Source organism: Nicotiana sylvestris, chromosome 3 (assembly GCF_000393655.2).
Source record: "Nicotiana sylvestris chromosome 3, ASM39365v2, whole genome shotgun sequence".
In the NCBI taxonomy this organism is placed as follows: Eukaryota; Viridiplantae; Streptophyta; class Magnoliopsida; order Solanales; family Solanaceae; genus Nicotiana; species Nicotiana sylvestris.
In genome coordinates this window covers 8,559,400-8,576,192 of record NC_091059.1, presented here as the reverse complement: position 1 = coordinate 8,576,192, position 16,793 = coordinate 8,559,400, and the positions used below count along the sequence as shown (strand labels likewise).

At 44.0% G+C, this 16,793-nt stretch overlaps 1 protein-coding gene across 1 annotated transcript; it reads right to left on the bottom strand.

Annotated features, from left to right (window-relative positions):
• Positions 1-15,767: 15,767 nt before the first annotated feature.
• On the bottom strand, positions 15,768-16,583 carry LOC138887017 (uncharacterized). Its single transcript, XM_070168726.1, has one exon. The coding sequence runs from the start codon at positions 16,581-16,583 to the stop codon at positions 15,768-15,770; it is 816 nt and encodes a 271-aa protein (XP_070024827.1).
• Between the last annotated feature and the right edge of the window lie 210 nt (positions 16,584-16,793).

The following is a 16,793-nucleotide window of genomic DNA, read 5'->3' as shown; positions in this document are numbered from 1 at the left end:
GCTTAGGCGGGACCAATACGGGTGGATTAGACAGATACCCTTTGATTTGGTCAAAAGCCTCCTGACATTCTGCCGTCCAACTTACCGCAGCATCCTTTTTCAACAGCCGAAATATGGGCTCACAGGTTGTTGTGAGTTGAGCGATGAACCTGCTGATGTAATTGAGTCTACCCAGCAAACTCATTACCTCTGTTTTGTTCCTTGGCGGTGGAAAATCTCGGATGGATTCAATTTTGGATGGGTCTAACTCAATCCCCCGTCGACTGACGATGAATCCCAGCAACTTTCCTGATGGAACCCCGAATGCGCATTTGGCCGGGTTAAGCTTGATATCATACCTGCGGAGTCTTTGGAAAAATCTCCTCAGGTCTGCTACATGGTCCTCCTGACGCCAAGATTTGATGATCACATCATCGACGTACACCTCTATTTCTTTGTGTATCATGTCATGAAACACAGCAGTCATTGCTCGCATGTACGTTGCCCCAGCGTTCTTTAACCCGAACGGCATTACCCGATAGCAGTAGGTTCCCCATGGCGTAATAAACGCTGTCTTCTCAGCATCCTCTTCGTCCATTAGGATCTGATGATAACCCGCATAGCAATCCACAAAGGATCCGATCTCGCGCCCAGCGCAATTATCGATCAGGATATGAATGTTGGGTAACGGAAAATTGTCCTTGGGACTTGCTTTGTTGAGGTTGCGGTAGTCGACGCACACCCTGATTTTTCCATCCTTCTTTGGGACTGGTACCACATTGGCCAACCACTCGGGATATCGAGTGACCCGAATGACCTTCGATTGCAACTGCTTAATCACTTCTTCTTTGATCTTTACACTCATTTCTGTTTTAAATTTCCTTAGTTTTTGCTTGACCGGAGGGTATGCCGGGTCAGTGGGTAGTTTGTGAACCACTAAATTGGTGCTTAATCCAGGCATATCATCATATGACCATGCAAAAACATCTTTGAATTCCATGAGGGTTTTGATCAATTCTTCTCTGACATTCGGTTCAATGTGGATACTAATTTTGGTCTCTTGGACGTTATCAGCGTCTCCTAAATTCACAGCCTCGGTGTCATTTAGGTTAGGCTTGGGTTTCTCTTCAAATTGGCACAGTTCTCTATTTATTTCTTCGAAGGCTTCACCTTCGTCACATTCAGATTCATCGTCACAAATGACCTTTTGCATCATTGAGTCGGTTTCAAATTGATTTATTAGACTAGGTCGAAGATCCGCTGTGCATGCCATGTCATTAGGACCAGTAAAAAGAGAACTGTTCAGAAAGAAAAGAACAAAACAAAATTAAAATGGAACAAAAGAAAAGAACTTTATTAAACATTGCGGGATAAAAGGGTTCACACTTTTACAAAAACGAAAGTAAAAATTTGGATTACACCCTTGAATAATCCGGACAAAACAAAACACACAAACAAAACATTAATCAAAGCCTACTACCAAGACTCCCTCGGACAGGAAGAGGAGTAACCGTCCAATTGTTGGTCTTGGCCTCAGGCCCCACAAATTGTATCTCTACTTTGCTGGAACCTTCTCCAGCTTCCACCATACTGACATCCGCGAATAACCTCTCAAAACTCTGATTCAGGTCTTCATTTATACCGATCAAAGGTCCTCGAATCTTCGGGATCGCTGACCCCTTGGCACTTGCTTTAACAAAAGACCTTGAGAGGCGTGGTACTGGTTTAGGCAAAAACCAGACCCTCTTCTTCATTTTTCGCGCTTGCTTCCTGTCTGTTGCGGTTGGTTTGAACCCCAATCCGAATGTTTCCAGATTTGTAGGAAGGGAGACAGGTTGGACTATCCCTTGAAGCTCGACTCCCAGGCCTTTTCCCGGCACAAATCCATTACCCAGCATTTCTGAGACCATCATCACTGTTGCGGCAGCTACCCTAGGGTGCGGGATGATTTCTCCTTCAGAAATTTTGTTGGCCGACCTCGTATCGAGAATCTGGTAGACCCAAGGACCTTTGTCAGCAACGGTCTCTATGAAAGGCACAATGGTTCCGCCCATGGTGCATGTTGTATCCTCGCCATGTAACACGACCTCTTGTCTCTCCCACTCGAACTTCACTGTCTGATGTAGGGTGGAAGGCACCGCTTTAGCTGCATGAATCCAGGGTCGTCCTAACAACAGGTTATAAGAAACTGTGGCATCCAACACCTGGAATTCCATGGTAAATAGGACTGGCCCAATGGTCAGTTCAAGTACAACATCCCCCACAGTGGCTGTTCCGTTTCCGTCAAACCCCCGGACACAGATGCTATTCTCCCGGATTCTTCCACGGTCAATCTTTAACTGGTCCAGGGTGGATAATGGACAAATATTGGCGCTTGAGCCGTTATCCACCAATACTCGGGTTACCACCGAGTCTTCACATTTGACAGCTAGGTATAGAGCTTTATTGTGCTCCGTTCCTTCCACCGGCAGGTCATCATCTGAGAATGTCACTCTGTTCACCTCGAAAATCTTGCTGGCAATGGTTTCCAGGTGGTTTACAGAAATCTCCACTGGGTACATGAGCCTCGTTCAATATCTTCAACAGGGCCCGACGATGCTCCTCAGAATGGATCAGCAACGACAACAGTGAGATCTGGGCCGGTGTTTTTCTCAGCTGTTCGACCACAGAATAGTCATGTACTTTCATCTTCCTCAGAAATTCTTCAGCCTCTTCTTCGGATACTGGCTTCTTGGTTGCCACTGGGTTGGTTTTTCTTAGCTCCACCGGAGCAAAACATCGACCTGATCGAGTCAGCCCTTGCGCTTCACAACTGACTTCTTCCACCTGTTTTCCTTGGTACGTCACCACTGCCTTTTCATATTTCCAAGGCACCGCCCTGCTATCAATCATCGGCAGTTGGACCACAGGCTTTATGGTCACCCGTTCTCTACATACCCCTTTCAACACGACTATCGGTGTGGGCAGGATCCCTGGTATTACCAACTTGCTTGGCTCGGGTTTGCTTGCTATGATGGACGGGCTCTTCCCCAATATCACTACCGGCTTGACGCCTTCTCCCTGCGACTGTACACTTGTTCCTCCACTGGTTAAGACTTCTTTCGGGGCGGCTTGGATCATCATCACTGTTTGTGAGGGTTTTCTTAATTCTCCTCCCTCACACACCAACTCAATCATGTGAGTTTCGTGGTGCGCTGGCAGTGGGTTTTGGTTGATGTTAGGAGCCTCCGGTGTCTGGACCTCGATCTTATTGGTGTCAATAAGATCCTGTATGGCATGCCTTAACTTCCAGCACTTCTCGGTATCGTGCCCGAGCATCCCTGAACAGTATTCACAACTGATTGAACGATCCAAATTCTGAGGCGGGGGATTTGGTTCCCGAGTATGGACAGGACTAACCAAACCCAATTGCCGCAGCTTGTGGAACACAGCGGTGTAGGTTTCTCCCAGTTCGGTGAAGGTTCTTTGCTTCCGCAACCTGTCATTCCTAGCATCTGGATTTCCCCGGAAACCTGCCCCTGAAGGGTTTCTATATGCCCTTGGTGGAGGGTAGGTGTTTTGTGGTGGTGCATATATGTTCTGGGGAGCCGGTGCGCGCCATTGTGGGCGAACCGGAGGCTGAGTGTATACCTGGGCTTGGTGTACGGAACAATGTGGTTCTCGAGGTGGATAGAAATTTTGTGGTGGGTTGTATGGGTAGTTTGACCTGTGAGGCCTGGGTTGGTTGTAGTGCGGCCTGCCAGCCCTGGACCAACTGCCTGCCTCGATCGTGGCAACCTCTTCTTTCTTTCTTCTTAGCGCACCTCCCGTGCCGCTTTGAATAGCCTGGGTTGTGGCCTTGAGTGCCGAATAGTTCAAAATCTTGTCCGACCTCAAACCTTCTTCTATCATGACCCCTATTTTGACCACCTCGTTGAAAGATTTTCCAACCGTTGTCACCAAGTGACCAAAGTAGGTTGGATCCAATGTCTGCAAAAAATAGTCCACCATCTCTCCCTCTCTCATGGGAGGATCGACTCTAGCTGCTTGTTCTCTCCAGCGGAACCCGAACTCGCGAAAACTTTCCCCGGGTTTCTTCCCAGTTCTCAATAACGTGAGACGGTCAGGGACTATCTCCAGATTGTACTGGAAATGACCTGCAAAAGCCTGCGCCAGGTCATCCCACGTGTACCACCTGCTGAAATCCTGCCTGGTATACCATTCCAGTGCAGATCCGCTCAGACTTTGGCCGAAATAAGCTATCAAAAGCTCATCCTTGCCTCCTGCCCCTCTCATTTTGCTACAGAATCCCCGCAAATGTGCCATGGGATCACCGTGCCCTTCATATAAATCAAACTTGGGCATCTTGAACCCAGCCGGGAGTTGGACATCTGGGAAAGGGCACAGATCTTTGTATGCCACGCTGACTTGATTGCCCAGCCCGTGCAAGTTCCTGAAGGATTGCTCCAGGCTTTTGAACTTTCTCAACACTTCATCCTGTTCAGGGGCCTTTACCGGCTTCTCAACATCTGCCGGTACTTCAAAATGTGGATTGTAAGCCTGTGGTTCGGGTGCATGGAATGTAGGCTCAGGGGGATAGTATTGTGTATCGTGAGCCTGAAACAATGGCTCACTGGTCGTTCGCTGCAAAGGGGCTGATGCAGGTCCCACAAAAATGGGAATATTGGGTGTTGGGAGAGGTTGATGGGGTGGTGGAGCTTGGGAATCATGAGGGCTTCTTTCTTGATGATAGAGGGGATTTGGGCGGCTTGTGGAAGGGCCAGAGTGAGGGTACTCCGGCATGTGTCCCAGTGTTTCAGGACTCTTTTGTGTTTTGGCTAGGGCTAGTTGCATTGCATTCATTTCTAGTCCCATCCTTTCAATCTTTTCCATCGCTTCTTTTAACAACTGGCTCATCGGCCTTTCTTCCTCATTGCTATTCTCCGAAGTAGTCATGCTTGTTGCTACCGGTCCTTTGGATCTGGTTTGGTATGAATGTGTTGCCAGAATTCTTTAACAACTAACTGTCTGATATCAGACAACAACAAACTTTGTTAGTGTTAGAGTTTAACAGATTTGATCATAACACATAGAGGATGTGATGCACCTAGGCAGTTAACCGTTTCTACATGCTTTGCTTCAATCAACATGCGTCATCCCGGTTTGCTCATTCGTCTCTTTAAAGTATTTTGCGAAACCCTGCATTTTATTCTATTTACATTTTCTTTTCTTTATTTATTAAAAGCGGTCGAATCTTATGGGGATTGCCTATGTATCACGTCCCCGCGTGAATCAGACCAGGCGTAGTTCTGCCTTAAAGTAAAGAAACACACAATTCTTGTGAAATCATTAAATTGATTCTCAAAATTTTGCTATTACAAATTACATCAAGCAAGGAATAGCAATAGTACAGACTCCACAGTTCTTAACCCGTTTTGACTAAAAGAAAGGAAAACAACATATGGAAAAGCGACAAAGCCAAATAAACAGGACTCAACCAAAGATTAATTTTCCAACTTAGGGACCCGCGAGGCATCATTCGGCCTTTCCGCGGCCCTTGGTGTGAGGTCCCTCTGCAGGTTTTTCAACTCATTCATGATTCGGTGGACGCAACCCATGATGGAAACAAGGAGGGTCTTTCGAGGCTTTTGCTCGCATGCCAGGCATCTCATGTAGATGTAATGCCCAATCTCGTCGATCTTTCCCCGGATGTTGTCCCTTTCTGTGAACAAATGCCTTATCTGTTGGTTCTTCAATCCCAGTGTTTGCGCATTGTTGGCAAGCTGATCCTGGAACATCTCCATTTGCCTTTCCATTCTGGTCATTGCATCGTAATATTGCCTTCTGTCGGCTTGGGCATTTCGTGTTTGCTTGAGGATCCTTTCTCGAAGAGAGGCATTCGTTTCCCTTAATGTCCCGATGCTCAGTTCATACTCCCTTATGACTTGTTGCAGGCGCTGCCTCCGAGCCATCGCACCCTTTGCCCACTTGGTTCGCAATTTTGCTGTGCTGGCCATGGCTTTTTCCAAATCTTCCTGGCATTCCGCAACCTGATCCTTTAACCCTGCTATCAATCTTTTATCTGCTCGGCTTCTCAGCTGGCTATTAGCCTCTTTTTTCATTCTCCGGATCTGAGCTTTGAGGATCTCGCCTTCTCTGATTAACTTGTTCTTTTCTCCCTTGTGGGCAGCAGACTGTAATTGGCACTCAAACTTCATATCCTGAACTTGTTGCTTCAGTTTGCCTGCTTTGACAAGATATTCCTGCTCTTTGGCCAACCAGCCCCACTGTTCTTGTGAAGATTTGGCAAATTCTTGCAGGTGAGGTCTTTTGGTCGGTCTTCCAGATGATGTCTCCCCTTTGTACCAGGCCTGATACCCGGGCGAAACTTCCCCTTTTGCCCGATTCATTACACAAGTATTTGCTTCTAAGTATTGACATTGGCTCCAAATTTGACGAACCCTTGCTTCAGGAAACTGGCCGTCGGGACTGATCTCGATTACCTGGATGCTCAGATCCTCGTCTTTCGGCACTATCTGATACCTCCCAAGTTGCCTTAAAACCCGATGCGGCGCGTATGGTTGAATGCTCTTAAGTCCCATTAAGAGAAAATAGGGCCTGGCTGCTGGCATGTATAAGACTTCGTCGATTGGTAACCATCCTAGCGCCCACTGTATTTGACTGGCGTTGAGGGTATGGAAATATGAGGTCCATGCTGCGACTCCTTCTGGTAGGTAGGTTTCATTAACTCTGGTATAGAACTCCTCTATGCAGGTCTTTCCAGCGGATCCATGGCTCAGAAACTGGGCTCGGTGACATAGGTGTTCGGTCATCCACATTTGCAACAACAAATTGCAACCCTCGAAAAAGCTTCCTCCGGCTTTGCAAGAAGTGAGTGCCCGGAATATATCAGATACTATCATGGGCGCCAACGTACTATCACTCTGTGTGAGCAACGTACTGACGACCCCTGCTATCTTTATGTCAATATTCCCGTCTTTTCTTGGGAATACTAGTAGTCCTAAGAAAGTTATCATGAAAGCAATCCGTCTATGTTCTTCCCACTTTTGGCGATTACCTTTGCTGCACAACTGGTTTTCTGGCTTGTCGAATCCTCCTATGTGACCATATCTTTGATATATGAAACTCATGCTGCAAAAACCTTTTGCCAAGTCAGGGTTATGAATTGTTCTGACTATCTTTAAGGAGTCCAGGAACCGGTGTATTGCTACAGCTCTTGGAGCAATCAGATATTTGTGCCTCAAAGGAGTCTCAGCGCTGCCGATATACCCTGCTATTTCTTCTAAAGTTGGGGTAAGTTCAAAATCTGAGAAACGGAAGACATTGTGCGCAGGATCCCAGTGGGGGACTAGTGCCCTTATGATATCTCCTCGTGGCCTGATATCCAACAAACTCGTGAGGCCTTTCAGATACTTCTTGATTTCGTCATGCCCTTCTTTGCCCAAATCATTCCACCAGAGCCGCAATTGGAGGGGAATTTTATTCATGATTGAAAAGGGTTCATTCGGAATCGTGCTCATTCTGCACATTTATTAATAAGATTTTAACAAACGACACTTATCCTGATAAAAACAAAAATATACGCGATTTTTTGAATTTTGAATTTTAATATATAAAAAAAACTTTCTAAAGAAGTCAACAACGGAAAATATTTTGGATTTTTGTTTCGAAAACTGGGAGCTTAAAAGAACTTTTCTAGACCTTTGGCAAGATAAATACTTTTGCAACAAATAGAGATATACATACATTTTTGAAGTAAAGAAGAACTTTTGAATTTTTCATATACATACGTACATATATTTGCAACAAATAATGAAAGTAAAGACAAAATAAGACTCCATTTTTTTTTATTTTGTTTTTTTTTATTGTTATTATTTTCATAAGGAAAAAAAACATTTTAAAAATAAGATCTTTTTTTTTAATTTTTATGACAAGACAAACTATATATTTCTATTGATATTTTATTTTTTGAAAGACAGAACAACGACTTTTCAAAATTTTGGCAGAGTTTTGACAGTATTTGTTTTTTTTTCTTTTTTTTCAACAATAAACAATTAATTCCTAACCGTTATTTCCCTTTTTTTCACAATATTCCAAATATTCAAACACCGGTCAGCATGCGGGCATGAGACAAATAAATGCACGGAAAACAGTGGGATGCACCAGAATGGTCTTTTCATATCAGGTTGCTAGTCCTAGACGGACCCAACCCCTGTGTTGAGTCCCCTAAGTCATATGCAACGTGATGCAAATAAGCGTTCCTACTAGGGATCCGGCATGAAGTCACGTTATTCTATGTTCAAAACCTGGGTCGGTGTTCTAGACAGTGTACCCGAGCGGACAACTCGAGTTGAGGAAGGAGCTCCTTTCCGGGAACCAAAAGGCCAGCCGGCTTAGAAACTTTCCGAGCCTCTTTTATTTAGGGTATGACACTAACAGAATAGGGAGTCTCAACCAGTGAGCACATCCCCGGAGGTAAGAAGAGAAAGGTTTCGGCACAGTTTATATACAGTTCAAATAATATCAAAGCGGTAAAAGCAGCATTTAGCACATTAGGCTCAGAACATGTAATAATCAGATAATAAATAAAGCCAAATAATAACAATTATTCTAAGCTCGAATTCTTAACCCTGAACCAGTGGTTCTGGGTAGGAGGTCCCCAGCGGAGTCGCCAGAGCTGTCACACCTCCTTTTTCCGCACCCGAGGGGCGCAAGGGGAGTTTTTTCCAATTAAAGGACAATCGAAACGGGATTGGTTTAATTATTTCAGAGTCGCCACTTGGGAGATTTAGGGTGTCCCAAGTCACCAATTTTAATCCCGAATCGAGGAAAATAATGACTCTATATTATAGTCTGCGTACCAGAAATCCGGATAAGGAATTCTGTTAACCCGGGAGAAGGTGTTAGGCATTCCCGAGTTCCGTGGTTCTAGCACGGTCGCTCAATTGTTATATTCGGCTTGATTATCTGATTTTATACAAGTATGACCTTATATGCAAATTCTAACTTTTAACCGCTTTATTATTATTGTTTTTACAAGAATGTGAACATCGCTTAAAATATATCTTTGGACTGTGTCACATGAAATGCACCCACAATCCGAAACATATTTTATTTGATGTTTTAGGATTTGGATTTGGGTCGCATGAAATGCACACCCGAGTTTAAGAAAATTAAATTATTAAAGACGCGCCTAAAGCAACTAGCGCATTATTATTTTTGCGGAGGCCGTGAAATTCGCTAAACAACCCTCCTGAATTCTAAGTAATTTTAAACAGGTATTTACTGAGGGCCCCGCAATTTGTATCTTTATTCGGCGAGGCTCATCTCATTCTTGTTCTTTAAAGAATTTGCAACGTCATGGAAATGCATCTCAGGCCACGCCACAATCAATGCGCCCGTGACTAGAGACATATTTCGACTCCGTTGAGATTTGGATTTGGGTCACATAAATGTGCACCCGAGTTTAGGGAGATAACATTATTAAAGGCGCGCCTAAAGCAACTAGCGCATTATTATTTTGGGGTAGGGCCGTGAAATTTGCTAAACGACCCATCCCGGAATCTAAGTATTTAATACATATTTTTTGTGAGGGCCTCGCAATTTGTATTTTTATTTGGCGAGGCTCATCTCGTTCTTTATTTTTTAATGAATTTGCAACATCATGGACATGCATCTCTAACCACGTCACAATCAATGTACCCGTGATTAGAAACACATTTCGACTCCATTGAGAATTGGATTTGGGTCACATAAATGCGCACCCGAGTTTAAGAAGGTAAGGTTTATTAAAGCGCGTCCTAAAGAGTCTAACGTATTGTTATTTTAGGAAGGTTGTGAGATTTGCTAAACAACCCGTCCTGGAACCTAAATGCTTCGATAATATACATTTAAACAAGGGCCCCGCATCTGCACGTTTTGTTTATTTTCATCGAGGCTCATCTTGTTCTTATTTTAATAGGATATCCTATAGCAACTACGTTTCTTATCGCGTTTATCCTTATCAATTGAAAACAGTAGATAGTCCTAATTAATTACATGCTTGTAAGTTGTTTGCAACAACACTCAGAAATGCCTAAAATCAGAAACGAGGCTGTCTGAACAAATAATCACGGGCCCGAATCCAGCCCAAGCGTGATTGGCCAAACCTGGGCCACTGCTTGTTCGGAGCAGGCCGGCTTGGCCTGTTTTGGCCTGAACTCGACCTTTGTGAGGTTGAGGCCCTGAAGTTGTTCCTGATCTTAAAACATGGTTTTAAGAGTTATATATAGCAATTTATTGGAAAGGAAAGAACTTATTTAGTGTACGAATTTCATGCTTGGCAAACATTACAGGCTTATACTACACCTTTGAACTAAATATGAGATACAAACTATTGCCTTGGGCATACTCTCATCACCAACCTATATGCACATTCTAGCATTCAACTACCCTTCATTTGACAGTTGTTAGGCCTGAAGTCTATCTCCAGCATCCAAAACAAGCATAATATTTTCTACACTACATGATATTTAAAGTAGCAAACTATGTATATAAAGAAAATTCTTCAGGTTTTTCATTTACATTCATGCTCAAATTTCCAGCTACATCTGACAGTGTATTGGGTGTGTACCTGGTATAGAAAGGAAAGGAAGAAAGGGAATAATCAGTCGAGTAGTGTGCCACAAACAACAACAGCAACAAACACACAGCAACAACCAACAACCACAAGTGCTTTCTAACTGTCCACAGACAACCAGCAGTATTTCCCAGAACAAAAGAACCAACAGATAGTTGTATACCAAACGAGCAAATCCCAGGAAAGAGTGATGAAATACACAGCAATAATAGAGTATTCAATGCAGCAACACTACCAATTCAACAACCAGAAGCAGCTCAGTCAGTGCTAAAGAAACTGAACTTGGCCAAGACAGCTTGACCAATATGAACTCTTATATAGCTCTCAGACAGTGTTTTGTTACAATGTTTTACTGAAATTCTCTTCTGTTTTCAATCTTTTCTTTAAACTCACAAAACCTTTCTCAAGACTAAAAATTCCAGCCTCCTGACTCCCAAAAAAAAAATCCCCTTTTATGTTCTGAAACAGCTTCTTTATAGGCTAATCGACCTAGTGCAGCTAAGCTGCCTCCCCTGCCAATTGGCAGACTGCCCATACCCTTTAAGCCCATGCCTAACATCTTTTTCTGCCAGCCATTTGCTCCCCACACCTGGTTTATTCTATAATCCAGGATTATGGGCTTATTTTAGTATTCCTTTTAAACTCATGCCTTCATGTTTTGTTCCTCATTGTCACTAGGTTAATCATATTTTAATTACCACTTGACATATTCTGAAATTATCCCTAATCAGACCCTGCCTTATGCCAAGATTACCCTTAACCTTGTATATTACTGTATTACCCTAACTCTTAATAGTTAGTATATAAGCCTTTCTGATTTCAGCCAATACCTGAATACTAGCTAATTAAACTCAAACTGCTTTCAGGCTGGTTTGTTAGATCCCTAAAGCTAATTGCCAACTCTCTGCCTGAGTTCAGGCAATGATTCAAAATTTTAAGCAAACAGGGGTGCCAATCAAATGGTATGAGTTGGCCACATTGGGAGCCAAGCCTGGCCAACTCACAGCCAATTGATCCAATATGCAGTCAAGGGTGTAAACTATAATCAACGTGCTACTATATCAGGCTTACAAACAACATCATAAAATAAAGAAACAGGCACAGTAATTGTACTGAAATGTAGACTCCTGATTTTCAATCTTTCAAGTGAATTCAGTTGACGACACTTATTTAGATGACTATACAAACTATAATATACAGCAAACAACCAATAAAACTAACAAACAAACTCATCATTAACTTAAAACGGACACAAACATGGACAGATGAGTCACAAAACAAAACAGACCAGAACATGAAGACAGATAGATTTTAGGAGGACAAAAGAAAAAGGAAAAGTACCTCAGGGGAATGAAACTAAGATCGACACAAGCTCGAACTTGGACCAGGTTATTTGGGGTCTAATGGAATTTAACCGAAGTGTTCTCAAGCGAGAACACTTTGGTAAAAGTCTGCTAGACCCTGATCCTGCCACTGATTCGAACAAAACCCATAGATCTGAATCCTAGGGCTCTTGAGGTTCGATTTGGGAACCGTTCAATTCCAGTCAGATTCGAACGGAACCAAAGCCACTCAGGGGGTGAGGGGGTCAGGAGGGGCTGTGGTGTGAGTTTGGGGTCAATCGGTGTAGATCTAGTTTTTGCTCGAATCTTCGTTTGAAGATTCGAGAAGCTACGGGTTGATTCGAGGTAAGCGGTTAACGGATTTGTATTCAGGGTGGCTGGGAGCATCGGGGATGTTATTTTGGTGGTCATCGGAACTGTAGTTACCGGGTTCATGGGGGAAAACCTAGGCTGCTAGGGGTTTGAGAGGATAGGGGTCTTGGGGAAGATGGTAAACAGTGGCTGAAGGGGGGGTGTGGCTCGGGGCGTGGGGTAAGGGGTCAGGTTTATATACGGGAAGGGTGACTCAATCCTGGCCGTTGGATTGATCACAATTGATGGTCAGGATTGGGGAGGCTTATCAATACGGTGCCATTTTGGTTAAGTAGAGGGTCGGTAAAAATGGGAGTAGGTCGGGTCATGAGGGCTAATAAGGGCCATCGGATCACGGGAAATGAACGGCACAGATTAATCATCCCTGAAACGACGTAGTTTTGGTGTTGAACTACGTCGTTTTGATGGCTTGGGGAATGGGTTGCTTGGGCGGCTGATTTGGGCTGCTTTTGGGCTTAGAATATTCAAAACAAACAGGCCCAAGTACGGTTAATCTTGCACTCTTTTCTTTTTGTTCCTTTTCCTAATTTTAAAATTAAATAAATAGAAATAATAAAAAAATGACATTAAAATAATCATTAATTTAAACCTTTAATACAGTTATCACTCACGTATTGAAATATTCAAGTAGGTTTAAATCACCACCTAGATGCATTTCATATTTTTGTGGATTTTCTTTTAACGACCGAATTATGATTTTAATTACCCTGACATACATGCTTTGTATTTTGATCGGTAAGATTAGATGCAAAATGGACAGACCCGCAAATGATTAACAACACATGTCACAGAAAACTCGAAACATTGTATAGCGAAGTCATTTGTCACTATTTTTATTTTCTTTTGGAGCGATTGCTCGTAAAGCAAAAATCACGTGCTTACACTATATACATGTGATGGTTGTTCAATGAGCAATTTTTCTATTGATTTAATGTTTTATGTTGTATATTTGTTTGTGTTTTGATGGATTGTGCTAATTCTGGTCGGTGTGTGGGGGTAGGGGTGGGGGTGGGAGTGGGGGAAGGGTTTAGGGGGCTGTGGGCCTCTCCCACCCGTGAAAAGAACAACCTCTGAAGGAGCATTTAAAGAACAATGTTATAACTATCTGCACTAGTTACTAATGCTTTAATCCTTGTATAGCTTCTCATCTAAAGGAGGTAACACCTTTTTTATTCTTAGACTTTCTCTGTTATAGAGGGTAATTCGGGAAGGGTGCGGTGAGAATCAAACACACCTTTTGCATGGACACTTTGACGAGTAACTCGTATAAACCCCGGTGTTATGAGGAGCTAACATCTCAGTCAGTCATGGTTTCCTGATTTAACTCGAAAGATCTATACAACAACAACAACTCAGTAAAAATCCCACTAGTGGGATCTGGGGAGGGTAGAGTGTACGCAGACCTTACCCCTACCCATGAGGGTAGAGGATGTTTCCGAGAGACCCTCTGCTCAAAAATGAAAGATCTGTAACAACAGCAGAAAACATACAAATAAGATCAGCACCGTAAGTGACAACAAATAAGTGGGAAGGACAATAACTATGGCAATAATAAAAATTGAAAAAAAAATATAAAATAAAAGTAAAAAATTAATAATAATAATAAGCAAAAAATAGAAAGTGTAATGGAACAATAACCGCTAGCAGTCCTATATAAAACACTATTAGACTAGCCGGAACAACGAAGAAAAACGCTCAACCACCCCCTAATCTACAACCCTAATGCTCGACCTCCACACCTCCCTATCCAGGGCTATGTCCTCAGAAATCTGAAGTTGCGCCATGTCTTGCCTTATCACCTCGCCCCAATATTTCTTATGCCGCCCTCTACCTCTCCTTGTACCTGTCAAAGCCAACCGTTCACACCTCCTAACCGGGGCATCTGGGCTCCTCCTCCGCACATGCCCGAACCATCTAAGTCTCGCTTCTCGCATCTTGTCCTCCATGGGAGCCACGCCACCTTCTCCCGAATTTCTTCATTCATAATCTTATCCAGCCTAGTGTGCCCGCACATCCATCTCAACATCCTCATTTCGGCTACTTTCATCTTCTGGATATGAGAATTCTTGACTGGCCAACACTCTGCCCCATACAGCATGGCCGGTCTAATCACCGCTCTATAGAACTTACCTTTAAGTTTCAGTGGAACCTTCTTGTCACACAGGATTCAGACGCTAACCTCCATTTCATCCATCCCACCCCGATACGGTGCGTGACATCTCTGTCGATCTCCCCATCTCGTTGGATAATAGACCCTAGGTACTTGAAACTCTCTCTCTTAGGGATGACTTCCGAGTCAAGTCTCACCTCCCCGTTCGTTTCCCCCGACACATCGCTAAATTTGCACTCCAAATATTCCGTCTTGGTCCTACTCAACTTGAAACCTTTAGACTCCAGGACCTGTCTCCATACCTCTAGTCTTTCATTAACACCGCCTCTCGTCTCATCAATCAGAACTATATCATCAGCGAACAACATACACCATGGCACCTACCCTTGAATATGGTGTGTCAATGCGTCCATTACTAGGGCAAATAAGAAGGGGCTGAGCGCAAATCCTTGGTATAACCCCATAACTACTAGAAAGGGCTTCGAATCATCTCCTATAGTCCTTACCCAAGTCCTAGCTCCATTATATAAATCCTTTATCACCCTAATATAAGCTACCGGCACACACTTCACCTCCCGGCATCTCCAAAGAACGTCCTTAGGGACCTTGTCATACGCCTTCTCTAGATCAATGAACACCATGTGCAGATCCCTCTTCCTAGTTCCATCAACCTCCTGATAAGATGGATAACTTCTGTAGTAGAACGACCAGGCATGAACCCAAACTGGTTTTCTGATATAGACACCACCCTCTCCCAAACTTTCATGGTATGACTTAGTAACTTTATACCCCTATAGTTGTTACAATTCTGGATGTCCCCTTTGGTTTTGTACAACGGAATCATCGTACTCCACCTCCACTCATTTGACATCCTCCCCGTCTTGAAAATAACATTAAACAGCTCAGTCAGCCACTCCAAGCCTGCTTTATGCACATACCTCCATAATTCAACTGGAATCTCGTCTGGTCCGATCGCTTTGCCCCGACTCATCTTACGCATTGCTCCCATGACCTCCTCCACCTTAATACGCCTACAGTACCTAAAGTCTTGGTGACTTTCGGAGTGCCCCAACTCCCCTAACACGATGTTTCTGTCCCCCTCTTCATTCAGAAGTCTATGAAAGTACGACTGCCACCTCTGCTTAATCTGGGCCTCTTCCATCAATACCCAACCTTCCTCGTCTTTGATGCACCTCACTTGATCCAGATCACGAGCCTTCCTCTCTCTCGCTTTAGCCAGCCGAAATAACTTCTTGTCCTCACCTTTACCCCCCAGTTCCTCATACAACCACCTAAATGTAGTAGTCTTAGCCTTCGTGACCGCTAGCTTCGCTTCCCTCCTAACTTACTTATATCTTTCTCTGTTTGCTATCCTCTGCTCCTCACCAGTGCTCTCCAATAACTTATGGTAAGCCGCTTTCTTTGCTTCCACTTTACTCTGGACCACATCATTCCACCACCAGTCGCCTCGGTGCCCGCCTGAGTACCCCGTCGAGACCCCTAACACCTCTTTCACTGCCTCCCTTATACAGTTCGATGTCGCCGTCCACATACCGCTAGCATCCCCACCACTCTTCCAAGCTCCCATAGCCGCCAACCTTCCCTCCAACTCCTGCGCATTTTCCTTAGTTAAGACTCCCCACCTGATCCTCGATTGCTCCCGTACAAACCTCTTCTTCCTCTTTATCAAGATACCGACGTCCATCACCAGAAGCCTATGCTGTGTCGCGAGGTTCTCACTCGGGATCACCTTACTATCCTCGCACAACCCCTTATCACACCTCCTGAGGAGAAGATAATCAATTTGAGTCTTAGCCACCATACTCCGGAAAGTAATCAAATGCTCCTCTTTCTTCGGGTAAATAGAGTTCACGATCACCAACTTAAAAGTTCTAGCGAAATCCAACAGTGACGTACGTCCTCCATTCCTAACCCCAAAGCCGAAGCCACCGTGCACCTCACCATAGCCATCAACAGACGACCCAATATGCCCACTGAAATCCCCTCCTATAAATAACTTATCCGTAGGCAGAATACCCCGCACCACCTCATCCAACGCCTCCCAAAAGCGCCTTTTAACCTCCTCGTCCAAGACCGCTTGCGATGCATATGCGCTAATGACATTCAGAGTGCTTCCTACAACTACTAACTTAATCGTCATCAATCTGTCACTCACCCGCCTAACCTCTACCACTAACTCTCTAAGATCCTTATCCATCAAAATACCCACTCCGTTATTGCCCTTCACGCCTCCGGAGTACCACAACTTATACCCGTCGACATTCCTCGCCTTCGATCCTGCCCACCTAGTCTCCGAACACAAGCTATACTAACCTTCTTTTTCTGGAGAATCTTCGCCAGCTCTATAGAC

Coding starts and splice junctions, on each gene's coding strand:
- LOC138887017 (XM_070168726.1), bottom strand. CDS start 16,583: ATGACGATTAAGTTAGTAGTTGTAGGAAGCACTCTGAATGTCATTAGC.